General features: G+C 37.5%; 14 protein-coding genes across 14 annotated transcripts; 7 read left to right on the top strand and 7 right to left on the bottom strand.

Annotated features, from left to right (window-relative positions):
• Positions 1–663: 663 nt before the first annotated feature.
• PRCAT00003826001 (uncharacterized protein) lies at positions 664–3,129 on the top strand (the record flags this gene model as incomplete). The annotated part of the gene is made up of 1 exon (XM_062953781.1): positions 664–3,129. The coding sequence occupies one exon, from the start codon at positions 664–666 to the stop codon at positions 3,127–3,129; it is 2,466 nt and encodes an 821-aa protein (XP_062810550.1).
• Positions 3,130–3,950: 821 nt separating this feature from the next.
• On the bottom strand, positions 3,951–5,549 carry DAL8 (Dal8p; the record flags this gene model as incomplete). Its single annotated transcript, XM_062953780.1, has 1 exon — positions 3,951–5,549. One exon carries the CDS (start codon positions 5,547–5,549, stop codon positions 3,951–3,953), a length of 1,599 nt encoding a protein of 532 aa, XP_062810549.1.
• Positions 5,550–5,883: 334 nt separating this feature from the next.
• Positions 5,884–6,951, top strand: PRCAT00003824001 (uncharacterized protein; the record flags this gene model as incomplete). Its single annotated transcript, XM_062953779.1, has 1 exon — positions 5,884–6,951. One exon carries the CDS (start codon positions 5,884–5,886, stop codon positions 6,949–6,951), a length of 1,068 nt encoding a protein of 355 aa, XP_062810548.1.
• A 195-nt stretch (positions 6,952–7,146) lies between these two features.
• On the bottom strand, positions 7,147–7,347 carry PRCAT00003823001 (uncharacterized protein; the record flags this gene model as incomplete). The annotated part of the gene is made up of 1 exon (XM_062953778.1): positions 7,147–7,347. One exon carries the CDS (start codon positions 7,345–7,347, stop codon positions 7,147–7,149), a length of 201 nt encoding a protein of 66 aa, XP_062810547.1.
• Positions 7,348–7,390: 43 nt separating this feature from the next.
• PRCAT00003822001 (uncharacterized protein) lies at positions 7,391–9,307 on the top strand (the record flags this gene model as incomplete). The annotated part of the gene is made up of 1 exon (XM_062953777.1): positions 7,391–9,307. The coding sequence occupies one exon, from the start codon at positions 7,391–7,393 to the stop codon at positions 9,305–9,307; it is 1,917 nt and encodes a 638-aa protein (XP_062810546.1).
• Positions 9,308–9,443: 136 nt separating this feature from the next.
• PRCAT00003821001 (ESCRT-I subunit protein) lies at positions 9,444–10,004 on the top strand (the record flags this gene model as incomplete). The annotated part of the gene is made up of 1 exon (XM_062953775.1): positions 9,444–10,004. The coding sequence occupies one exon, from the start codon at positions 9,444–9,446 to the stop codon at positions 10,002–10,004; it is 561 nt and encodes a 186-aa protein (XP_062810545.1).
• A 517-nt stretch (positions 10,005–10,521) lies between these two features.
• Positions 10,522–12,189, top strand: NDE1 (NADH-ubiquinone reductase (H(+)-translocating); the record flags this gene model as incomplete). The annotated part of the gene is made up of 1 exon (XM_062953774.1): positions 10,522–12,189. The coding sequence occupies one exon, from the start codon at positions 10,522–10,524 to the stop codon at positions 12,187–12,189; it is 1,668 nt and encodes a 555-aa protein (XP_062810544.1).
• A 252-nt stretch (positions 12,190–12,441) lies between these two features.
• Positions 12,442–14,154, bottom strand: PRCAT00003819001 (uncharacterized protein; the record flags this gene model as incomplete). Its single annotated transcript, XM_062953773.1, has 1 exon — positions 12,442–14,154. One exon carries the CDS (start codon positions 14,152–14,154, stop codon positions 12,442–12,444), a length of 1,713 nt encoding a protein of 570 aa, XP_062810543.1.
• Positions 14,155–15,307: 1,153 nt separating this feature from the next.
• PRCAT00003818001 (DUF3112 domain-containing protein) lies at positions 15,308–16,732 on the bottom strand (the record flags this gene model as incomplete). The annotated part of the gene is made up of 1 exon (XM_062953772.1): positions 15,308–16,732. The coding sequence occupies one exon, from the start codon at positions 16,730–16,732 to the stop codon at positions 15,308–15,310; it is 1,425 nt and encodes a 474-aa protein (XP_062810542.1).
• Positions 16,733–17,225: 493 nt separating this feature from the next.
• PRCAT00003817001 (DUF3112 domain-containing protein) lies at positions 17,226–18,587 on the bottom strand (the record flags this gene model as incomplete). Its single annotated transcript, XM_062953771.1, has 1 exon — positions 17,226–18,587. One exon carries the CDS (start codon positions 18,585–18,587, stop codon positions 17,226–17,228), a length of 1,362 nt encoding a protein of 453 aa, XP_062810541.1.
• Positions 18,588–19,411: 824 nt separating this feature from the next.
• Positions 19,412–19,819, top strand: CTF8 (Ctf8p; the record flags this gene model as incomplete). The annotated part of the gene is made up of 1 exon (XM_062953770.1): positions 19,412–19,819. The coding sequence occupies one exon, from the start codon at positions 19,412–19,414 to the stop codon at positions 19,817–19,819; it is 408 nt and encodes a 135-aa protein (XP_062810540.1).
• Positions 19,820–19,862: 43 nt separating this feature from the next.
• Positions 19,863–21,779, bottom strand: PRCAT00003815001 (uncharacterized protein; the record flags this gene model as incomplete). The annotated part of the gene is made up of 1 exon (XM_062953769.1): positions 19,863–21,779. One exon carries the CDS (start codon positions 21,777–21,779, stop codon positions 19,863–19,865), a length of 1,917 nt encoding a protein of 638 aa, XP_062810539.1.
• A 921-nt stretch (positions 21,780–22,700) lies between these two features.
• On the bottom strand, positions 22,701–24,008 carry PRCAT00003813001 (pseudouridine synthase; the record flags this gene model as incomplete). The annotated part of the gene is made up of 1 exon (XM_062953768.1): positions 22,701–24,008. One exon carries the CDS (start codon positions 24,006–24,008, stop codon positions 22,701–22,703), a length of 1,308 nt encoding a protein of 435 aa, XP_062810538.1.
• Positions 24,009–24,174: 166 nt separating this feature from the next.
• SPB4 (putative ATP-dependent RNA helicase) lies at positions 24,175–26,013 on the top strand (the record flags this gene model as incomplete). The annotated part of the gene is made up of 1 exon (XM_062953767.1): positions 24,175–26,013. The coding sequence occupies one exon, from the start codon at positions 24,175–24,177 to the stop codon at positions 26,011–26,013; it is 1,839 nt and encodes a 612-aa protein (XP_062810537.1).
• Position 26,014: the final 1 nt, after the last annotated feature.

Below are 26,014 nucleotides of genomic sequence, written 5' to 3'. Positions count from 1 at the left end.
TTGACAGTAAAAAAATATTATGAGCGGAAAGATTAAATTCTACAACTCATAAGTTACTGTTTTAGGTTCATCGCTAGATTAACCCATTTAAGATCATTTAAAGCAGTTTATTCGCAGGCCTGGACATTTTATAAGTCAATCTATACCTCTTAGAACTCAAGGGTCTATGAATTCCAAAGAGAGTATATAAAAATGTCTGCAAAAATAGTAGTGTCATGAAGGGGTGTGACGTTTTCGTCGGGAAGAAGTTGCCTTGACCGACACTGACCAAGCCGAAGTCAAATACATACGCTTTCCGTTTTGGGAAATGAAAGTCCGGATATGACAAAACTCGCAAGATATGCCACAGATTTACTAAGCAGCGAAAACATTTTACAACTTCTATCCTCTCAACTACACAAATCGCCTTAAAACACACATGTTACTGTACCATTCAATCCCGAGCTTACCACTGGTTCCAAGCTGTATACTGTATGCATCTTTCTATATGTCATATTGTTAAAAGACTTTGGTGCCAAACAAATTTTCTTAGTGTTTCATAACATATCCGATAAAGTACGAAGCAGTCAGAAGCAAAATATTGATCTTGATTCAGGCATTTTATTCATTATTAAACATTAAACGTGCTGCTTGTACTACATTAGCATTTGAAAGGCATAAGATATGTCGAAACAGCAAATTTCAGGGCTCAACCGTTTTTCATTAGCATCAAGGACGAGAGCCAAGTCATGTACTACCTGTCGAGAAAAGAAACGAAAGTGTACGAGAGAATATCCTTCTTGTGCTTCTTGTAGTTCCCTTGGACTGCATTGCTCATATCAGTCAAATGGTGATAAATCTCCACATACGTTAAACCAACGAGAGCAGGCACAGATATTGATTGATATATCCTCATGTTCCAATTCGCGTACTGATCAGGGGTACCTGAGCATCCCTGCTAGAGACTTGTCAAACTCGAGGCCAAGTGCTTCACCACAGTCAGAAACTACAATCCAAAACAACAGGTCACAATCTTCACAATACCAACCATCACAGAGATATTCTTTAACGTCGGTCTCGCAAGGTTCGTTCTTGTCTGATTCGACAGGTTCATCTAATGTAGTCTCAGGCACCTCGGCTCCTTTGACTTCCTCAGACGGTAAAGCCAATAAAAGGGCTGCGGAGGATCAGAATATGACAAATGCTGACCTGGAGCAGATAAGGCATTCCCAGACATCTTCAACGAATGGTTCGAAGCGTCGATTAGTAAGTACAAAAGAGCGTGGGGAGTTTCTGATAAGGGAAAAGCCATCAAGTAGCTATCTATCGGAACTCGCGGCGAGAGCATCTAAGTTAAAATCTGATACACCACTCAATCAGGAAACGGGTCTGTTATCTCACAGTGATTCTATCCTGAGAGCGTGCTGGCCAGCTCAGATGCAAAAAAACGACCACGAAAGCGCCGGCATTAATCCATCTCTGAGAAGCGGACCTTTATTCACGAACATGTTTAACCCATTGTTGTGTAACTCCGGCACTTCTCTTGAGAGTGATATGGAGTCGCTTTACTCGTATGTTCCATCAAAAAAGATTTCCGACGTATTGTTTGACAGATATTGGATTTCAATTCACCCAATTATACCAATATTGGATTCACAAGCAATTCATCCCCAATATGAATTTTTTTGGAATGATAAGAGCAGTGCATCTTTACCTTTTTATATCATACTATTTTCAATTCTCTATGCTGCTTCTGTTTCGGAATACGAGGAGATTAATATTAGGAATCCAAAAATAGATCTGCTGGAGTACGTTAAGAGGATGAAATATTATATGGGTGCAGCTGAAATTGCATTGGCAATGTACGGCTTTCCTTGGAAGCTCACAGTAGTAGGACTACAAGCTTCTGTAATTCTCCACTCCGTGCTAAGAAATGATTGTCGAACGGATGACTGTGGTTCTGTGGGCTCTTTAGTGCGATCAGCACAATTACTTGAGCTACATAGAGACCCGTTAAATTATCATAACATTGAGGATCTGAATATAGTTCAGAGTCGACGAATTCTCTGGTGGCAAATTTTTTACTTGGATTGTACTACGTCTTTGTCTTCCCATCTACCACCAATCATAGTAGAAGGAGAATATGATACTATGCTTCCCTCAAAATTCACAAGGGACCACAAAGATGAGTACAAGTTAGATCAAGCTATCGCATATGCCAATGGAAGATACAAGTGGGTTGAGTGTAGCAACAAGATACTTAGAAATGCCTTCATGTTGAAATATCCAGACGCACAAACCATAAGAGTGCTTGTCGATGAGATCAACAATTTATCATTTCACTGCTCTGCTTTGATCCAAAATGTTTTAGATCCAGCAAATATTGCCCCATCGCAAGATCACTTCGTCAGTTTCAGTTCTTCCATGTTGTCAACCTTTCCAGATAGATGCTACACTTTACTTCACTTAGTGCTAGGAATGGCACATAATATAAATGATACCCTGGGAAAACTGAAATATAACCCAGATGGAGGCGATTTATATCGCGCTCCCCAGTCTTCATCGGTATCTGATGTCGAAATTTCCTCTTTAGACCAAATGTTGATAGCAAAAGAGATTCATTTTCTTCAAGAGTTTTGCAATTACGGTTCCATGCCGAAGAACGTTATATTTTTGTGGGATATTAGGAAATTTCAGCCGATCCAGGCCCTTTTATTTTTACTCAGAAGTCTTATCTTACAAGTGAGGAAATTTCAAGATTCATCATTTTTAAATCAAAGAGCGCTTTGGAAGGATGAGAAAGTCTCTGTAATTGCGAACTCTATTGAGACCTTGGAATATCTATCTGAGAACACTACTACCCTTTGTAAGGAGCGCTGGAAGCTTTTGAAAGACTTGAAAAATGTTACTTGGAATCATTTATTCTCCCAAAGCTTACTGGACGTCACATCCCACATTTCTCCGGCATCACTGATTTCAGATAATTTATTCAGTGAAAATTCGGAGGTAACGGGAGGCGATATATCTGAAATACGTGCTAATGAAGACTGGAAGGGAATCTTACTGGATTTGACCCTAGTTGAACAAATTATCAATGATAATATTTTTGCAAGACAATGGGACCCAGCTTCGGGTCACTTTCTTACCTAGTGTGTAACATCTTATCCCACACTTAGACATCGGGGCGATATTCCCTCCGGGTATAGTCTTGGCAATGAATTGAAGTGAGCATTATAACATGAATATAATACTAAACTTTTTATTCTTGTTTTAAAGCGATACTTTCTTTGAGTATATAGAGAGATATAATACAAAAGCTCATGCTTTTCTCCAGTAGGAGAAAAACTTCTTTCTTTATTTTGAATCATTCTCTTTGAGTCGTGAAGCATCTTATATTGATTTTGTCCCTTAGACGTAAAAGTAGAAATACCGTTGTTGATAATCTATAGTTTTGAAAGGTTCCTCTGCTATATCATCCAAGCAATATAATATCCCGGATTTCGAGAAGCAAATGATTCTTACAATTGGGCATTAGTTATAAGCCCTAGTCAACCTTGATGGTAAAGAACAATATATGCTCCGGAGTAATACTAGTTGTTTTCCCTCATTCGTCAAAATTACGAGATGGCTGCAACATCTCCGGAGAAACATACTAGGAAGCAGATCTTGATAAGAAAGTGGGCTTTTACATCTAAGCCTATTTGAATAGCTCAATATTTTCCATAAGATATCGTGGACAATAACTCCTGTACTTGCCAAGTGATAGCAGCATTAAAAATACTACTTAAGATATCAATCTGAGCGAATCAAGACAACTAACTTAAAGTTAAAAAGTTCTTATATTATTGAATTTCTACTCTATTATCGCAAAGTATATATATTTTCTTTATAATAATTTTCCATAAAGCTTTGGCGCTTCCAAGTTAGCACCAATAGATCTCAAGTACCGTCCCATTGTATAAATATCTATATTAAAGAGGATAGATAAAAGTTTTGTTTTCTAAATCTGTTAAATCAAGGTTTGCTATATTAACTTGTTCATAGATTTCTTCATTGTTCTCTGAATCATGTTTAACCACAATTCCAACGTCACTCTTTTCGTTAGAAGAAATTAACTGCAATCTTTCTTTGTTTCTTTTCTGAAGGATGAATGATATGACAAAAGCCACCACTGAACTTCCTGTCCATGCCAAAACTATTTGAACAATCCACGCGGCATGATAACGAGGTTGGGACGCATTGCTTTGCTTCCCAGTCCATAACTGAGGAGATATGATATTTGATACACCATAAGCGAACATAAACATAAAATGTCTAAAGAATCTCTTTGTTGTTCCACTTGCAGAAGATGTTGACCATCCAAGTGCTACAATATACGCCAAACCATACGTGTTAGCACCCAAAACTAGCATAGCAAGCAAAGAAATCTTTTTGTCCCAAGGAATTGTAAGCATAGCTATACCACTAGCTATTGAAGGAATACATGCACCTAGAATCACCCAAGCCGACTTATTAGGGAAGTAATGAATGAAAATAGCACCTGCTATATGAAATGCAGCAGAAAACCCACCACCAGCAACACTAACTAAGGTAGAACCTAACTCATCAACTCCTAACGAAACATAAAGCAAGTTCTGTTGATAATTCAAGTTATTCGCAAGCATTAAAAGGAAACTGAAAAGTGTGAAGAGCCACGAAATTGGATCCTTGATACACTCTATTAACTGTTCCTTTTTCACAACATGCTGTGTTATGGATGCTCTTGAGGAGTTTTGAATCCTTTTTATCAAGTAGTATCTCTCCTTTTTAGTTAAAAAATTTGCTTTCGAAGGGTCGGCAGGATATAAATAAGCTGAAATTGCGGTAATTATTAAAGTGAGTCCACCAGTGATAATCATGAATATCTTCCACGGTGGTATAACATTTGTGTGCAATACACCGTAAGCAATGAAACCTGCAATAATCACAGATGTTCCAACACAACTACACCAGAAAACTGGCTGCAATGTAGCTCTTTGTTGAGGAGTAAAGAACTGAAGCATCGTGATTTCCAACGCTGGTGTTATAATACTTTCAGTTATACCAAGAAGGAGTCTTAAGATCACCAATCCTCCAAAGTTATCGGCACCACAGTGAGCGAATACGATGACTGACCAGGTAAAGAGAGTTCCAGTCATGAACCACTTCAAACTAGTTTTCTGTAAAACATAGTTTAAAAGCTGACCCACGGTGTAGCCTGCGTAAAAAATAGAATTCAAGTCATCATATTGTTTCGAGTTAATATTTGTTGAAGTAAAAAGACCCAAAATTGAAGCGTAAGACAATGTAGCCTTATCAATAAACAAGATTGTATTGATTGTAAAGATCAAAGGAAATAAAATATATTTAAGCTTTCTGTCAAGAGAAGTAGACTCTTCTTCCGTAAACTCTATATTATGGAACAACTCCTTATTCTCCTCCATAAAGGAAAGCGTAGCATCTGCTTCACGATCTGATACCTTAAACTCATTCAAACTATTAGAGTCATCCTCCTCATACTCCAGCTTCTTCTGAATACTCAAATCACTCATTTTGCTCTATTTCCTTGTCTCTTGAGTTTTTACGAAGAAGTTCAGTTCTTTATATCATCGATTCATATCTGTATGGTTTGGTTCATTTCTGATCTCCCTGGCTAGAAGTTTAAGACGTTATCTGCCACAGTCGGAGAACAATATCCCTTTTGGGGAATTTTAGTCCGTGATTTCAGATTTGCAACTTGATGTCTTGAATTCCGTATTCCCCCCGAAATTATAAAGTATCTTTCAGTTGTGTGGAGCATCGATTATTCATCTCCCATAATTGTAATATAAAAAGATTAATACTGATGATCTAATTACAGGAACCATTAAAGAGAAAGAACCTTGGATGACAGAATTTGAAAAAATTGAAATAAAGGATAGACACGTCTTTCATGGTAACGAATTTCCGGTGGCCTTTAAGCTCAAGGATCCTTCTCTTTCTACTGAAGGAGTTTTACTGCTCTTAGAGAAAAAGGCATCTGAAGGTTTCTTCAACGAGCTTCTCGACAAACATGGGGCTGTTCTTTTGAGAAATCTTGGTGGCTCAGACCCTAGTACCTTAAGCAAATATATAAACGCTATAGGGACCTACAGTGGCCATCGTAATTTTGTTCAAAATGGATCTACGGCAAAAAGAACAGAAATTAATGAGATATTGAGTACTGCCAACGAGGGTCCTCCAGATAGGATTATTTACCAGCATAATGAGTTTTCTAGATTCGTGAAATATCCTCGGTGGCTATTTTTTGTCTGTGAAAAGTTTACAGGTGAAGATGGAGAAACCCCAATTGTTCATGGAGGTGAGCTATTTGAAGACCTTTTTAAGCAGAATCCTGAAGGAGTTAAAGATTTGGCAAGACATGGCGTGTATTTCGAGCAGATTTGGCCTCGAGTCACAGATAATAATACTAGTTGGTCTGACAGATTCTGTTTTGGTAGGTATTTGAACAACAATGATGATATTGAAGAACAAAAAAAAAAAGCTGAGATCGTAGTGAAAGATTCAGTGAGTCCTAAATTTGAATGGGATAATGATAATAACCTAATTGTTCATCAACATAGTGCCCCGATACGTGTATTTAACCCGACTACAGGGGACAAATCGTTTCCTGTATTTTTCAACAGTATCGCTGCATACTACGCTGACAATAAATATAAGATAACTGGAAGCAAAAAGACTGCAGATTTGAAACACAACAATGGTGAAAGAATTTCCGGAAAGCTTTTGGATCAAATTTTAGACTCTTCGATAAAATTACAATATAATCACAAATGGGAAACAGGTGATGTGGTTATCATTGACAATTACCAAGTCAGTCACGGTCGTCTTCCATGGAAAAACGGCGATAGAAAAGTGTTGGTAAGCATGTGGGATTTTCCAGAAAAACCTGAGTATGAAGTATGGAAGCCTTAGAGATGAACTGCACTACTCATTATTTAGAAATTTCCAAAACTATATATCTTCAAGCCTATGAATATGAATATGAATTCAATTTATCAGCTCATTTTTGTAACTATAAAGTTTCAATTGTGCAATTGGATTGGTTCATTTTATTATCCTCTTACCTATGCTGTTGTTCGTACAACTTTCCGGTCGATTATTCGTATCTTATAGAGTTGGTTTAGTGTTTCCGTCTCTAACCGTTAATAACCATAACTCGGCAATGGCTGCAAATTTTCTCAGCTTAAACAAAAACGCGACAATAGCCGTCAATAACCTTTTGGCAGTATATAATAATATGATAATACTCTTAAAGTTATAGATACCAGAGTTTAATTTTAACCTACTAATCAACAAAACATTCTTCATAAATAGAATTGGAGTTTATTTGAAGTTGTTTTGACTCTTTATTATGTCGGACTGCTCTAGTAAAGATGAATCCGACAAGGAATACTCGATGAATGTCACAACTTCCGCAGAATCAAATTTGGACCCCATCATGTTCACAGGCACTGAAGGAAACAAGGCAGAGAAGAAATTAAGGAGTAATTCTTCCACGTCTTTAGCGCTGTCAGTGGATTCAATTAGAAGAAGTATAGGGGGTCGCATACCACGTAATTCTATCTCGTCTAACCTAAGCGTGAAAGACGTTTTTAGAAACCTAGACAGCACTGAAATTGAGAAGAAAAGAGAATCAGCAAGAGCGGCTATTATAAACGAGGTCTCAACGAGAGCTCTCTTCCAGAACCAGATTTCTGAGCCAAACGACTTGGAAAAGTACTTAACTAATGATACATTTGTACCGGGGGCCATTGAAAGTGTGCCCATTCGCGATGATGGTTCGGAATTTAATAAGGTAGACCCTGAATTGATTACCTGGGAAGGAAAAGATGATCCCCAGGATCCCAAAAACTGGCGCATTTCAACCAAATTGTATTTATTACTATTGGTATCTCTATACGCATTGGTAGCCCCAATGTCATCCTCTATGTTGTCGCCGGCAATGCCTCAGATATCGCAGGCCTTTGGAATTGAATCACAAGTTATTTCAGCAATGGTTGTCTCAATCCAGATTTTAGCATGGGCCTTTGGGCCATTACTTATTGCACCTTTCAGCGAAGATGATAGATTTGGCAGAAAGATCGTTTTGGATATATGTGTTTGGATGTCTTTGTTCTTCAATTTGGGATGTGCATTCTCCCAAAACACTGCTCAAATGATGGTGTTCAGGTTCATAGGAGGATTGTTTGGATGTGTTCCTATGAATGTTTGCGCTGGAGTCATCGCTGATATGTTTGATGCTCTGTCAAGGAATCTAGCCCTATCTGGATATTCCTTAGCGCCTGTTCTAGGACCAGTCATCGCGCCCTTGATATCGGGGTTCATCATCGAACACATGGAATGGAGATGGGTGTTTTATGTCTTATGCATGTTCAACGGGACAGTAGCCATATTAGCATTATTATTTTTCAAGGAGACATATGCACCTAAATTATTGAAGTTGAAAGCAAAGAAGTTACGAAAAGAGACTGGCAACGAACATTTGCATACGATATTTGAAATAACAGATGTTGAGACAGCAACAGAAAGGGTATTCATTACAATGACCCGGCCCATAGAACTTCTATTCACACATCCGATGATCGTCGGTCTCGGATCATTCATGGCATTCACCTATGGTTTTATGTATTTGATGATTGTAACTTTCCCTACTATCTTCAAGCAAAACTATGGCTTTAGCAGCTCAGTGACTGGGTTAATGTATCTTCCTATGGGGGTTGGTTTTATACTTGGTTTGTTCTTGTGGACTTATCTCATTGGTAGGACTTATAAAAAATTGACTGCTAAAAACGGTGGTATTCCAAAACCTGAGTATCGATTACCTTGCTTGCTCGGCTCTTCTGTTTGCGTTCCTGTTGGCTTACTTTGGTTTGGGTGGTCCGCTCAAACAAAGATACATTGGATAATGCCAGGTATCGGATCTGCTATTTTTGCTATGGGTTTAGTTTGTGTCTTCCAAACTATTCAAAATTACTTGATTGACATGAACTATAGGTACGCAGCTTCTTCTGTTGCCGCAGCAGCATTGTTTAGATCTCTCTTTGGTTTTGCTTTCCCATTGTTCGCTGGAAAGATGTACGATAGACTAGGGTACGGATGGGCAAACACCATGTGCGCTCTCGTCAGTATTTTGCTAGGAGTCCCTTTCCCTATTTTATGCATTTGTTATGGAGAGAGGATCAGAGGATGGGCTGATAAGAGAATCGAAAGAAGGCAAAATGCAAGAGATAAAAAGAGAATCGAAAAACTCAAAAGTAGCATCAATTAATCAATATATTTATTCTTAGAGTCTTACCAATTTATGCATTCATTTTTTAGGTAATCTTTTTATCGTAGAATAAAAAACGTAGTCTTATATATGCGATGAACCGAATTTGGACACGAATATAATTATCAACACTCTTATGAATCAATCAAAGCCAATTAAACCACTAACGGTAGAGACTTTAAAACCTTTTCCGATTCCTAAGTATCTAGAGTCGTTACCCCCAAACGTGCTTGATGAGTTTATACAACTGTACTCTCTTGTGTCAGGGTATCTTGAAAGTCTTCCATCTTATAAAACGTTTACCGAATCAATCACAACACAAATAAACTATCAAATAACGAAACTTAACGAAATAATAACGATCTTTGACGAGTATGAAATAGCGGGTAATTTAATTAAGGAGCAAATTGATAAAATTAATAAGCTATATCAAGAGTTCCTCAATCTTGAGGTCTACCAGTATCAGCTTCTATCGTCCAACTTCAACCAGCAGTTTTTGAAGAAGAAACTTGAAGCTATGACACGAAATACAAATGAAGAGTCACTAAGGATAGCTCAAAGTCTAAAGCAGCTGGACAAGCTGGAATCCGAATTCAATGAACTTTTGAAAGACTTTAAGAACTCCAGGTCTCTCTATCATATGCGCAGAGAAAAGCTATACAGATGGGATGAGGAAAGGGTTACCGGACTTATATAGGACAGGCGACAAAGAGACGCTGTAAACTCAAGCTCTCAGACTTGAAGGTTTTACACTTGAGACGAATCAATATACTATAGCCTTGTGGAATCATCATAAATCCATATTTCGACATCTTGTGCACTCGCAAACCCTAGGGCGTAATAGAGAAAGTTTATTTTAATCCCTGTATGGTTTTACTGCTAAGATTTCTATATTTCTGAGCTCTCTTTATTTCTAACTACCTTCAATTACATAAGATTCAATCGATTAGACTTCTACTTTCCTACACTTTCTCATCCTCAAAGCTCTCGCTGATCTCATCAATTTCAATATCCAACAGTAGTGGGGAGAGTATGATGGCCCTTTATCGCCTACCGAAAGGTTAATTTCAGTTCAAAGCGGAGTTCTTGATCGCCGAAGAAGATCGTTGGCTCTAAAGTGCGACTTCATCCTTTCTCGGATTATATATCACCGACAAGCAAAAGACATCTATTAGCCTTCGTTTAATCAATTGACATTTATCTTGAAGCTTAAAATGTTTAATAGAGTGTCACAGAGAAGCATAGGGTTACGTGTGAGAAGTTTCAACAGAACTTTACTGACTCCTGTAGCTCCTCAAAAAAAGGGATTTTTCAGACGAGCATGGAGGACAACGAAGATTGTTACATTGCTAGGAGTTCTTGGTGCTAGTGGACTGCTTGCCTACAAGGTATATAATGAATCGCACCCTTCGGAACAAATGAAGCAGGTTCCATTCTTCGAAAATGGACAGAAAAAGAAAACTCTTGTGATCTTGGGTTCAGGCTGGGGATCGATTTCATTATTGAAAAATTTGGATACTTCATTGTACAATGTGGTTGTGGTTTCGCCCCGTAACTATTTTCTTTTCACTCCTTTATTGCCATCTGTTCCGACTGGAACTGTTGACGTGAGATCGATTATCGAGCCAGTGAGATTTATTACAAAGAAATTACCAGCTGAAGTGATCTACTTGGAGGCAGAAGCTACGGACATAGATCCCTTGAATAAGAAAGTAACTATCAAGCAATCAACGACTGTAAATTCTGGTCATTCTGGAAAGGACTCTGGCTCTACTAAATCTACAGCATCAGAATATGGTTTGGAAGAAATTATAACTTCGCTCAATTATGACTATTTAGTGGTTGGTGTAGGTGCCCAGCCTTCGACATTTGGAATTCCAGGTGTCGCTGAACATGCAACATTCTTTAAGGAAATCAGCGACTCTACTAACATTAGAAAGAGGTTCATGGATCTCATTGAAGCTGCTAATATATTGCCTAAAGGTGACGCTGAAAGAAAGAGGTTGTTATCAATTGTCGTCTGTGGTGGTGGTCCAACAGGTGTTGAATTCGCTGGTGAGATGCAAGATTATATTGACCAAGATTTGAAGAAATGGATGCCTGAAATTGCCTCCGAGTTGAAAGTTACACTTGTTGAAGCTTTGCCAAATGTTTTGAACTCTTTTAATGAGAAGCTTGTCGAATACACTCAACAGGTCTTCAAAGATACTAATATTGACTTGAAAACCAATACTATGATTAAGAAACTTGATGAAAAAGTTGCTTATGCCCAAACAAAGGGTAAGGATGGATCTACACAGATGATTGAATTGCCGTATGGTTTATTGGTTTGGGCAACAGGAAATGCACCAAGATCAGTCGTCCAGGGTTTGTACTCCAAGATTGAAGAGCAGAAGAATGCAAGAAGAGGTTTGTTAGTTGACGAAAGAATGTTGGTCGATGGTACTGACAACATATATGCTTTGGGTGATTGCACCTTTACCAAGTATGCACCAACAGCTCAAGTTGCGTTCCAAGAAGGTGAGTTTTTGGCCAAACATTTTTCTAGGTTACATGAAATGGAGGCAATAAAGTTTACATTGGAACATCCTACGGCAAGTGATAATACTGAAAGATTATCGAAGAAGTTGGACAGATTGCAACAGAAGTTACCAATCTTTCAATACAACCATCAAGGTTCTTTGGCTTACATTGGTTCGGAGAGAGCAGTCGCCGATTTAGTCTGGCACGGATGGTCTAATGTGACAACTGGTGGTACTCTTACCTTCTTGTTCTGGAGATCTGCCTATATTTACATGTGTCTTTCCGTTAAAAACCAAATATTAGTTTGTTTGGATTGGATTAAGGTTTCATTATTTGGTAGAGATTGCTCCAAAGAGTAATCAGCTTTTGAAGTGTACCTTTATTATCTTAATTTTTTTTTATCTTTATCTATTTTTATTTAACAGTTTATCTAACGATCATTATTATTGTGATTGTAATAAATGACGTTCCTGTAATATAACATTAGATGAAAATATATTTTTATCTTAAGTGTCTTCAGTAATCGTGTTGCATCAACTAGATCAGGATTCTATAGTCTTACGAAATGTAATGTGTATTAAATATTTAATATAAAAATGCCAACAGCTTATTCAAAAAGCAAATTCTGAGTCCTCCTCCAGAACTTCCTCCTCTTCACCTGCGTTGGACAGAGCAGCAGCAGCATTTGATGGCGCTTCCAAATGATTTGTGTCCGCCTTGAAGTCTGTCGTATCTGAGCGCATTTCAAAGTTCAACGGATAAGGTCTTTCGGACTCTTGCACCGTATTTGGTTCATTATGAGACATTATAAAGCGTTCTCTTGTACTAGGTGGTAGATTAAATGTATCAGGCAGTACTTTAACAATTTTAATATCCTGAGGACGTTGTAAAGGTTCTTGGAATGCCTTTGACGGCTGCTGGAACTCCAGAAGTGGGTGGTTGTAGTCGTCTTCTGCGCGAGGCTTAAAGTCAAATTTGTTAGTAGCAGTGAAATCCAATTCAGAGCTTCCACTTTCCATGGATAGCTTCTCAGCAGAATCATTTTGATCATAGCCTGCATCACTATGAGGATAAGGTGGGTATTTTGAGTCATTATCCAGGTCATCGTACTCGTTATCTGATGGATAATAAGATTGTTCGGCAGTAATTATATCTCTAACTTTTTGCGGCAATATATCAGGTCTGTAGAACCTGAGATCAATTCTGCCTATCAAATACATAGCATGAATGATCACTTCAAACAACCCCCAGCAAATATACATGGCTACTGGGTTACAAACTGGACTTGCCTGGTAGTTATATCTACCTTGAAAACAAACAATTGATCTAAGAATTACACCCACAAAGATCAATAAAGTTGAAATTGTAATAATGAGCATGGAAACATTATGCTTCAAACTACCTCTTTCATTAGTCAAGCCTTCCACAACATTGAAATGATGGTGAGTTGCTGCAATCACTCTTATGGCATGCCTATGGTTATGATTTCTCTTCATGAAAGTCTCTTCTGCTTCTCGAGCTGCATTCTTTTTGACAAAATAAAACGGAGAAAAGGATTCTATCCACCATGGTTGATAAGTATACAAGTTTTCATCCTTTGTAGTTGGCTTAAAAAAGTAAGAAAGACCTAGCAATGCGATAGAAGTCAAGGAATAAGTGATAATCAAAATCGATGTGGCTGCAACTGTTTTTTTCCAAGAATCGTAAGACCTTTGAGATATAGTGTTTAAATATGGAACGTATGATGCCAAAACGGTTATCGCAATTATGATCAATACAAATCCATAAAGAACAAACATAAAGTTCCAAAATAGCCATCTTGAACCACCAACTGGATGTCTCCATGTAAATAATCGTTGCGTCAAGATCAAATTGAAGGAGACAATTATAACAAATGGCACAATCAAAAAGAACTCACTCGTCAATCCAATCAGAATTTGAGTAACATCTTTACTCCATACAACCCTTAATATGAAACCAATAACTTTCATCACGCTGTATATCACCCATACTAGAGTTAACCAAAAGTAATGCCCTCTTGAAGTGTTAATAATAAACAAGATCAAGTGGAGTATTCCAATCACACCAAAAACAGCTGCAAAAATCGCAGAAGGAACAAGATCCTTGCTGTCTGGATATCCTCCAAATATGTTATTCTGCATAGCAACATTATAATCAACTAGTGCTTGAGGCACTTTGGGGCCAAATAGATGGTGACAAAAATTCACATATATATTAATTCCAGTTCCCTCTGCCCCTCCATTGTAGAGCCCATAAGTCATATGCATCAAGCCCTTAGCAGCATCCAATCTCTCATCTGTCATTTTTAATTTTTATTTTTATACTCAAATGGACCTATGCCCAATAAGTTATTAGTATAGCACAAGAAAATAATTACTACTCTTTTTTATTTAACAGCAGCAAAAGAGTCCCGCTCCACGGCAATACTGAAATATTTGGATATAATGTTCCCCGATAATTAATCAAGTTATTATACTTTGCTAATTTCAGGTACCGTATGATTTTGTACTGCTTCAATTAGCTTGAGAATACTTTCAATTTTCAATATTTATCGTAATAAGTACAAATATTGTTGAGGAAGCTTCTTTAGCACCTCTCAAGCTACTATTATACGTCCTTAACCTGATCCTATTATAAGGAAATTGAAAATTTACAGTCTAAATTCAGTTGTTATGAACTATCTTCACTCTTTATATATGGGTGCAAGTGTTCTCCACACAAGAAATATTCCCCTCAGAAAGCGATAATAAAATAGCATTACAAAAAGAGCTACAATAAGAAATAACAGATCTGAATGCTCAACGATAGTAAAGGAAATACAAAGACTACAACGTTCACTTTTGAACATTTATATCAGTAGTTTGTCGGCTCCTTCTTGAAGTTGGTATTAATTATGTGAAGATAGCGTTCTTAAAAAAGCACTTTAGGGCCACTATCATGAGGAAAACAAAAGCGACAATTACTGATAGAAATAGGCACAGAGCTTTCCATGGTACTACTGCTGTGACATTATTGACAGCAAGGCTATTGAAGATACGAAACATATTACAATTCATTTAAAAGGATGTCGTGGGCCGAGACACCCCGAAGTGATTACCAAAATACGAATAGCCTTGTGGACTAGAGGAACTGTAAGTTTGAGACCAAGTTAAGTGGACTTCGATATTACAAAGTGACAGTATAGTTACGGCTCGAATATTGCTTCACAACATAACAAGTCAAGAATCTGTGATTATATGGTTTTGCCGTATTCGGATAGGTTCCAATCCAATTACCTAAAAGAGTAAAAGAAAAATCTTGGAAATTTAAGACTTATAACATAAGATAATCAACAAAAGAAAAGTATTGATGCACTTCCCTAAGGAGTATAGAGCTCATCTAGAGCTCATGGTACACATATATGTTCTTATATTGTGAATAACACTCTAAAATGTGATATATATTAATAAATAGATATTAGAAATAAAATTCCGACTCGTCGTCTCCCTTTTCGACCTTGTCTTCAAATCTCTGTTGCTGAGAGTAGTAATTAGGAGGGTCCGAAAGTTGACTTCTCTTGGTTTCGAATTCAAAGCCGTCATCGTTATCAAAATCGAAGTCGTAGTCTTCGTCTGATTCTTGATCAGATTCTTGCTCGGATTCTTGTTCAGATACGACAGGGCCTTCTTCTTCATCAGAATGGTAGTTAGTCTGCTCTGCAGTGATTACCGCCCTAACTTTTGCAGGTAACACGTCTGGCCTGTAGAACCTCAAGTCAGCACGGCCAACAATGTAGCTGATATTTATTAATGCTTCACAAAAGCCCCACATGATGTACATTGCAACACGATCACCAGCACTTGACATGTCTCTATTCTTTCTAGCTTGGAATACGACTACAGCCCTCATAATTGCCGCAACAAATATCAATAGCGTAGAAAATATGATGATACTCAATGAAAAGTTGTGTTTTAAATCGCCTCTTTTATTCGTTAAACCTTCCACCATATTATAGTGATGGTGAGTTGCTGCAATTACTCTTATAGCATGCCTATGGTTATGGTTCCTCTTCATGAAAGTCTCTTCTGCTTCTCGAGCTGCATTCTTTTTGACAAAATAAAACGGAGCAAAGGATTCTATCCACCATGGTTGATAAGTATACAAGTTTTCATCCTTTGCAGTTGGCTTAAAGAAGTACGAAAGTGCAATCAAGTTGATAGATGTCAATGAATAAACAATAATCATGATAGCTGACCATTTAACTAAGGCTTGGTATATCATGAACTGGCTCGTCGATAAAAAATACATATATGGAATTGCACTTGCAACTATTGTAATCACAGTGACAACGGCAACAAATCCATACGACACCCACATAAAACTCCAAAATAGTTTTCTTGAACCTCCCACAGGATGTCTCCACGTAAATAATCTTTGCGCCAAAATCAAGTTGAAAGAAACCAAGAGTATGGAAGGAATAATAAGGAGTACTTCATTAGCTATTCCCATTTTAACTCTAACAATATCTTGACCCCATGTGATTCTCAAAACCCAACCAACCACTCTAAGTATGCAATAAAATGCCCATGCTAAAGATAAGAAGAAATAGTGTCCTCTTGAAAAATTAAGAATAAATATTAAAATATGAAATATGGCCAATAAACCGAAGACCACTGCAAAGATTGCGGATGGAACTATATCTTTGGTCGTGGGGTATCCCCCAAACAAGTTTATTTGTACTCCAACATTATAATCAATTAGTGCTTGTGGAACCCTTGGTCCAAATAATCTCCATGAATACCAAACAATGCCATAGATCCCAGTCCTAATATCAGCACCGTTGTTAATTGCACTAAGTAATGCCATTACATGCCCTGTGGCTGATGTCTCATCCAAAACCATCCGTTCTCAAAATCTCTGCAAGTTCCTGTTATTTTCAGCAATACAATGCTTAAGACCAGAGAATTTTCTTGAGGTGGAGTAGTGAAGTTTCCCTAAATGTCTAACTGTTTTCAAGGATCTTAAAATCTTTTCCCTCTCTTTACACCACTCAAGAGAAATAACTATAAGCTCATATTTATTTATCGCCACTTACTGCCCCACATTGCTTAGTATATATTATTTAAGAGACGGTAGAGTATTCACTAACATTATTCTGTTTAAGGGAATAGCTTGTAGAGCAGTGATATGAAATTACCTAATCCGGTATAGAGTTGGAACCAGTGCAAAATCTGCTAGAAAGGACGAACACACATGAACTCATGAACTGGACACAAAGGCATATCTTAGAGGCAGCATCATTCCTTGATATGGATGGCCCTGTCGATGTGTAAAGACAGACAGATACATAGATAGCTCTTGAATTAAAAAAAATCTATATATTATGTGTGTGCTATTAAAACCTAAATTCGGATTTATCATCACTGAAAGGATCCTCTTTACTGAAATATGACTCTCTAGGTGGATTGTGAAAACTGAATCCATCCTCCGAGGTTTGTGGCGAGTAGGATTGTTGAGTATCGGGGTAGCTTACGAACAGATCCGTGTACTCCATTATCGAAGGCTCCAAGGACTGTTCGGCTGTTATGATAGCTCTGACTTTTTGTGGCAATCTATCTGGCCTGTAGAATCTCAAATCGACTCTTCCAACTAAGTACATAACATTAATAATCGTCTCTAAGAGTCCCCAGAAGATATACATCATTACGGGAGAACCCACGGGGCTGGCATTCATTTTGACATTTCCCTGAAACACAACAACAGCTCTCAAGACAGCTCCCAAGAAAATAAATAAGGTTGAAATTGAGATAATGCATAGTGAGATATTATGTTTTAAGTCTCCTCTTTCATTCGTCAATCCCTCTACCATGTTATTATGATGATGTGTTGCTGCAATCACTCTAATGGCATGTCTATGATTATGATTTCTCTTCATAAAAGTCTCTTCCGCTTCTTGTGCTGCATTCTTTTTGACAAAATAAAACGGAGAAAAGGATTCTATCCACCATGGTTGATAAGTATATAAGTTTTCATCTTTCGTAGTTGGCTTAAAGAAGTATGAAAGTGCAATTAAAGCAATAGATGTCAAGGAATACAATATAATCAAGATTGCAGAACACTTTACCGTCTTTTGATATCGACTGAATACTTCTCCTGATAAGAAATAAAGATAGGGAACCGCACTGGCAACAATTGTCATTGCCACAACTCCACATACGAAAATATATAGCCCAATCATGATTGCCCAAAATAGCCTTCTTGACCCTCCTACTGGATGTCTCCATGTGAACAAACGTTGTGCAAGTATTAAGTTAAAAGACACCAAAAATATCGATGGTAGAATTAAGAAAACTTCATCAGAAATACCAATCCTAGTTCTACTCAAATCCTTTGCCCATATTGGGCGCATGACAAATCCCACAAACCTACATAGGCCGTAAAATGACCATCCTAGAGAGAGCCAGAAATAGTGTCCTCTTGAATAGTTTACCAAAAAGATCACTAAGTGCAAAATCATTATGATACCGAAAACAGCAGCAAATATAGCTGATGGGGCATAATCCTTATGAGTGGGATAATCTCCAAATAGATTTATTTGCATATTTGTGGAGTACTGTAACATAACTGGTGGAATGCCACCCAAAAGCGCATGAGCCTGGTCTGCATTAACCTGAGACCCAGTACTCGGTGAAGGGTAGTTATTTTGATACCTTAAAAGCTGCATCAACCCATGTGTAGCTGTATAACCGTCAGACATCGTCCCAAGTCTATAATATAATTCAACGTCTAACTCTATGCTTTCTGATCACTTATGTTCCAAATATTTCAACGGTGTCTTCACTACCGTCAGTGGCTCTATAAAATATCGTAACAGTAATATAATAAGTACAATCTCTTCTTCAAAATCTTGTTCATCAACATAAATTTGCCCTTAGCTTCATACTCCTACTATATAATAAGTTGCGATATGGCCGACTTGAATCATCTTGGAAGCAGCAAAAGACAAAATTTCCTAATCCGGTATCATTATTCGCATGAATCGTACATCGAGATATTTTACACTTTCCTGTAATGGGTTCCACTTCGAATGAAAACAATAATGCTATAAACCATATAGAGCTAGCGAAGCAAGTTGCTGATGTATAATGCTTAATGAGGTATGCTCTTTAAATAACTATGGCCAGAACGAGTGGCCTCGACTGATGATCAGAATCTCATTTACCATAATCTTCACATGTGTCAACAACTGAATCAAGGGGATTCAGCTTCAAACAGTAGTGATGTATTATTCGGGGTAAAAGAATCAAAGGTTGGATATTTGCGAACGTTGTTTCTCTTTCATGTTTATCTGATACTTATTAGTCTAGTAGTAAGGTCTGCTCTAACTGCCCTGCGTATAAAGCTGATTGCGAGACTGAACCTCTCTACAGTACAATACCATAACGAGTATAAAGTTTTTGACTATAGTGTTTGTTATTCATATGAAGAACAAACTCTGGTAAACGAGGGCTGCAATACTAATTAGGAAAAGCAATTGAAGTGATATATCAATAAATAATTGGGAAAAATTCAAATAGTATAATGCCAACGGTCAATTTGGACTACTCTAGAGCTCATAAGATCCTTAATAGTGATGAACCGGACAATTTTGTTTCTACTCCATATGGATTATCGCTATTAGAGATCCAAGGAGACTTGAACTTACCTACAAATTCACTGGAAGATGATCCTGGTACAGTGAAAATCGACGATATCCGTGAAGCTGTCAAGTTCGGAAAATTAGAGATTGATGAGAAGGATTCTAGCCGAATTACCCTTTACATAGGCAAATCTCAGAGATTACTAGGAAGTATAGTGGATTTGGATACTCCATTGGCTGTAATGAAAGTCCCTACCGATGAATCTGTGGATATCGAGATCGTTGATGTAATTAAGAAAAAAATGATCTTTAAGCAAAGACCTCTCCCTATAATGACCAAGAGTAATTAAAGTGTATATTAAGTTAAAATTTTAAACATAAAAGTTAAATAATCTAAATTTTTGCTCTATGGTGCCATACGGCATCAAAGTTATCTCTGAAGTATCCCGAGTTATCAACGATAACCAAATTGCTATTTATTTTTTTGATGTCCTCAATACTGAAATGTAATTGCTCTTTCATGTAGTTGATGATTCCGCCATATTTATCATTAAAGAGCTCAATAGCAGCCAACATTGCCTCGTATCTTGAACTGATCAAATTTTCAAAACCATCTTTTTCAAGCGACCACCCCTCTCTACCTTGAGAAATCATCTGTTCAATTTCAGTTGATTTTGCATTGCCCTTTATCTTCTCTAACGTCTTCATAAATTCATCTTTCATGTCTGCATGATTTGGCTTTAAACCTACCGTAGTAAGTTCATATTCCTTTCCAATTGTGTGCTTATCGACACCTAAAAGTAATAATATCAACATTGCTAAAACCCCAGTACGGTCCTTTCCTGCAGTGCAGTGGAACAAAAAGGGCTTATTTTCGTCTCTTATATATTCAAAAACAGTCCTGAAGCAGTCAGTACCAAACTCTAAGATTACTTCATAAACTTGAACATAGGTGAACCAACTAGTCATTAAATTAGCATATCTGACGGCAATTTCTTCCGGTGAATACAGATCTTCACGAAAAACTGGCGCATGGATCCTCTTTATCCCATACTTCTCGAAATCTTTAGGAACGCCATACTTCTCACACTCATTAGTTGCACGAAGGTCAAATACAGCGGCAATACCTAAGTCCTTCAACTGCAGCAAACCAAGTGGAGTAACGTTTGAGACACTAGCGCAACGAAATATCATGTTGGGCTTAACATAAGAGATCGTATTTTCTTTAAACCTTGGTGAAGTAATCTTCCAGCCCCCAACATCTCTAAAGTTTGCAATTCCATCAATATTTTTCCATCTAGTGAGCCTTCCAATTGTTTCACTTTGATACAAAAACCTCTCCAATTCTCTTTCGGGCGCCAAATATTTCACGATTATATCAGCAACGACGTAATTATAATTGACCAACTTTTTTGAATTAAGAGGTAACTTTTTAGGATTATATTCCTCAGCATCCAGTTCATTATTGATCTGATGCACTCCGTAAAAATTATGATCTGCGTTAGGAATAAGCCTTAACTCATGGGAAGATTTTCCTCTATTTAAAACATTTGCAATCAAAGCACTATCTTCAATTGGAATTATAAGATCATTCAAGCCGTAGATACTCAATACCGAAGTATCAGCTGATAGTTGCTCTAGTTTCGAGAGATCAGGTAAAGCCAACGACTGTAACTCTGGTTTTGGAATATCAACAGCCTGGAGCTTTCCATGACGGAGACTCGTAGCTGTTAAAAACTCGAATGAATCATCATTAATAGGGTATCTATCCGCGACTGTTTCTGAGCGATATCTACACGACGTATTGACCAAGCTAGGTACTCCAATGGCTCCCGATGAGTTTTTGGACTTCAATAACAGATCTTGCTTCAACGCCCATAAAAACATAGCTACTGATCCCCTACTATGAGAGATAATGGCGCTTAAAGTGAAGTTTATTTTAAGAGGGTTCTTTTCCCCACAAGTTAAAAACTCAGCGCAATCTTGAATATCTTCTATGTCTTGGTCTAAAGTACGGCCCTTTTGAGGGTCTTCATTCTCTCCCGAATTTCCACACCCTCTGAAGTCAATTCTTAAAGAGTAGATCCCATGTTCTGATGCCAATCGATGAGCCAAATGTTTTTGATAACAATAATTTCTGTGTCCACCCTGTCCATGTAATAGTAATACTGCTTTCGTGGTAGATGGGGCATGTCCACCTTCAAAAGGATTATCTAACTCAGCAGAATGAGGGACAGCTATCGTACCAGATACACCTTTTCCTAAAGTAACCTCAATTTCCTTAGGAACAGCAACTTTCTTGACTGACATTACCTTCCACTAATACTTGAATCAAGCCAACCTTAAGTTAAAGTTTGGTATTTATTGGGCGAATATCATGTGTTTATATACTTATATCTGAAGATCGGTCTCCGTCGGTTTAGCTCCACTCTTTCATGTGAATCACCTGCACATAAACAGAGTATCGAGACTGTGGCATCGTATCAAAAGAACGTTAAGATATGGAACCGTTATAATGATATGCCAGTATCACTATCAAAGATGGATTCTAATTGGAAGCACGATAGAGATGCTTATTCAAGGCTTGGTAGTTTTCTAAATCAAAGAGAATCAGACGAATTAGCCACACAGCTATCAGTATTTCAATCGGCTTTAATTAACTTTGCTACCGAGCATGGAGATGAGATTAAACTGAACGACGAGTTTAGGTCAAAATTTACTCAGATATGTCGTCTGATAGGAATAGATCCGATAGAGCTTACTCTTTTGACAAAATCTAACAAGCAGAATTTTTCTGTGGCTCTTACAGTACGTATAGTGGAGGTTTGCCAGGAGACAAGAGACTTGAATGGTGGACTTATTTCTATCAAGGAATTAGAATCGAGACTCAAGAGTAATGACAAGTTGCAGTTGTCGATAAACGACAGTGATATTTTGAAGTCCTTAGAGCTTTTAAATGCAATGGGTAAGGGGTATGAACTAATGACTATAAATGATAAGAAATGGCTTAAATTCACTTCAGGTGGAGCTATATCTCATGATCAAAAACGAATTTATGAAACATGCACTATCATGGGAGGATATGTTACTTATAGACTTCTAAGAGATAACTTTGGATGGGATGATATTAGATGTAATAGCGTGATAGAAGAAATGCTTATGAATGGATTTCTTTGGGTCGACTCTCAGGGCCCAAGAAATGAAGTGTTATATTGGGAACCATCATGGATTTCAAGTTGAAGAATTTGGAGCCTTCGACGATTTGGCTTTCTTTTCTCTATATCTCGCATTAACTTCTTCAAAAGAGTCGCCCATTTCTCTTTTAGCCATTGGGACATATTTTCTGAAATTTCTACCTTTTCCATCACCTATGTTAATTGCACCTGAACCAGGCGTCAGCTTCAACTCGACATCCTTTATAAACATGTCTTCCATAATTCCAACAATGTTCGATTTTAATTTATAGTCAATAGCCAACTGCTTGAAATTAGAATAATGTGTGAGTAATTTAGACTTCTGGGCAAAATCGTTCTGTATCGTTAACCACTCCATTGGGGGATATTTACAGTCGTATAATACTAGTGGAATATCATTTGCCATGTCATAGTTTGGCTTTCTAGGGTATAACTCAGGATCTAATAATTCATCAATAATAAGTGGCTTCTCTAATTTTTGACCAACCATAAACAAGATTGCAACCATACAGCGAACTTGATGCCATAAGAAGGCAGTTCCTCTTAAATCAAACATATAAAATTCATCATTAAATGGTAAGATATTAGACGCAAGTACCTCTCTCTTATAATTTGTAATCTGCTTCGATCCGTCTAGTTTACAAAAATTACGAAAATCATGAACCCCCTCATACTTCTTTGACGCTTCCTTCATCAAGTCAATGTCTAAATTATCCTTCTTGAAGAAATAACGATAATGCCTAAAGGTACAGCTGAACCTAGCATCAAATCCTTCTGGTGGCCTTAGACAAATACCTGTGATCCTTATATCACTAGGCAAAAGTGAATTCAAAACTGAAATATATGGAAGCTCTTTCAGATCGTTACTCCTTTCATTCTGTTCACTCGTAGTCAAATTCGATCTTACCTCTAGTGAAATAACTTGGTTCATCGCACTCACACCTTTGTCAGTTCTTCCACAACGACTGAACTTACACGATCCTGGCTCAGCTTTGGGAATAAGCCTAGCTTTCTCCATTGCTCTTAAAATCTCATCCTCAACCGTCGGTAACGGAGTTGGTTCATATTGGAAACTCAACCCATTATAATTCCAACCAAGATAAGCGAATCGTAATGCTATAAACCTTTTATTATGTTTTGAAAAGTCGAATGATTTGGTTTTTGCCTTCTTCTTCAATGGTTCTTCAAGGACATCAGTCGTTCCTTCTTTAGTTTCTACATCCAGCTCTAGCTCTCGTATTTTTTCAATCAACTGATTCTTTGACCACTTTTCATAATCAGGCATAGTGCTTGATATCTTACTATTCTCTGTTTTCCAGATGTATCCCAACGTCCTCTTTAACATAGCATTTAATCTTTTTATGATGTTTTTGATAAAAGTAGAATTATGATGGTATCTAGGAACCTCATCTCATCATCATATTTTTTTTTTTTTCATCAATATCCGAATAAGTTTTTAATACCACCAAAAACACCTAAATAGAGGCATCTCCTGGACCTTCAATAGCATAATGAAAACGAAAGAAGGCTCCCTATCTTGGAGCTCTTTAAAATGCAATCTTGATCCATGGATTCGTGAAGGCATTAAATCACTTGGGTTTCAAACTATGACACCAGTGCAAGCTTCGACCATTCCTCTCTTTGCTGGTAACAAAGATGTTGTAGTGGAGGCTGTTACAGGGTCAGGGAAGACATTTGCGTATACAATCCCGATGCTACAAAAGGTTTCGAATTTGCTATACAGTGATGGTGATGATAAGGAGGCACAACCAATTAAGAAAGGACATATGATAGGAATAGTCATTGCACCTACTCGAGAACTTGCAAGCCAAATTCAGGCTGTGTTCCAATCACTTCTTCAATTTCTCCCGGAGGACAAGCAGCCTATCAAGACACAGTTGTTAGTGGGGTCATTATCTAGCATAAGAGAAGATGTTGAGAACTTTTTGAATGAAGGACCGCAAGTGATAGTTGCAACTCCAGGAAGATTACTAGAGTTTCTTACCTCAAGCTATATCAAATCGAAATCCGTGGAGATAGTAGTCTTGGATGAAGCTGACAGGCTACTCGATATTTCTTTCAAAAATGAGGTGACCAAAATATTGAAAATTTTACCTAAACAAAGACGTACAGGGTTATTCTCAGCAACTATCTCGTCTGCTGGAGACGCTATATTTAGCACTGGTATGCTGAACCCAGTGAGGGTATCAGTTAAATCGAAAAATTCCAAGAACTCAGCTCCGGCGTCATTGCAAATCAACTATTTACTAGTCAACCCAGAGCGCAAAGTTTCAGTCTTATCAAGGCTTTTGAATGATTATCAATTCAAAAAATGCATTGTATATTTACCAACTTGTACTTCCGTGAAGTACTTCTACAATATCTTTCGGAGCCTACTTGTAAATAAAGAAAAAAACTTACAATTTTTCTCCTTACATGGGCAATTGTCTACGAAGCCAAGACTCAAAACTTTACAAACATTTTCTGATACAGACTCCTACTTACGCAAAGGTATACTATTGACAACTGATGTTGCTGCAAGAGGTATTGATATCCCAGACGTTGATTTGGTTATTCAACTTGATCCTCCAACAGACCCTGACGTTTTCTTGCATCGTTGCGGAAGAACAGGTAGAGCTAACAAAGTCGGAAGAGCTATTGTTATGTTAAACGAGAATACTAGAGAAGAAGATTATATCGATTTTATGGATGTTAAAGGTATTAAATTGAATAGAATGGAAACACCAGATTCACCTGAGCATGACAGTCTTTTGAATTCAATGAGAGCCTATATTCTAGAAGATCGTGCAAGAAATGAGCTTGCGGTAAAATCTTACGTTGCATTTATTAGATATTATTCCAAGCATATTACTTCGTCAATATTCAGGCTTCAAAGTTTAGACTATATACTGATTGCCAAAATGTATGGCCTATTGAGGTTACCTAAAATGCCCGAATTGAAGTTTATTCCCCCTGAAACAATACCGAAAGATGGTTGGTTAGTTGAACCAATCGATATGGATAAATATTCCTACTCAGATAAGGAGAAAGAAAGGACGAGACTCCTCAATATGGAAAGCGATAAGAATAAAAAAATTATGGATGCAAAAAAGAGAAAGGAATTGAAGGTTAAAAACGAAGCTTGGTCGTATAAAGTAGGTACAAAAGATGCTAAGCAAGAAAGAAGAGAAAAGATGAAAAGGAAAAGAGAGCAAATAGAAAATCAATTACTTGAAGAATCGTCTGATGAAGATGATAAAACCAATGTTGATTGGAAAGAAATAGTGAAAAGTAACAAAAGAAAGAAGGCAACGGACTCTGCACTCATTGGCTCATTTGACGGCCTATAGA

This window comes from Priceomyces carsonii (assembly GCF_900007245.1).
Source record: "Priceomyces carsonii strain CBS4050 genome assembly, scaffold: Debaryomyces_carsonii_scaffold_4, whole genome shotgun sequence".
In the NCBI taxonomy this organism is placed as follows: domain Eukaryota; kingdom Fungi; phylum Ascomycota; class Pichiomycetes; order Serinales; family Debaryomycetaceae; genus Priceomyces; species Priceomyces carsonii.
This window is presented reverse-complemented; position numbering and strand designations above follow the sequence as displayed.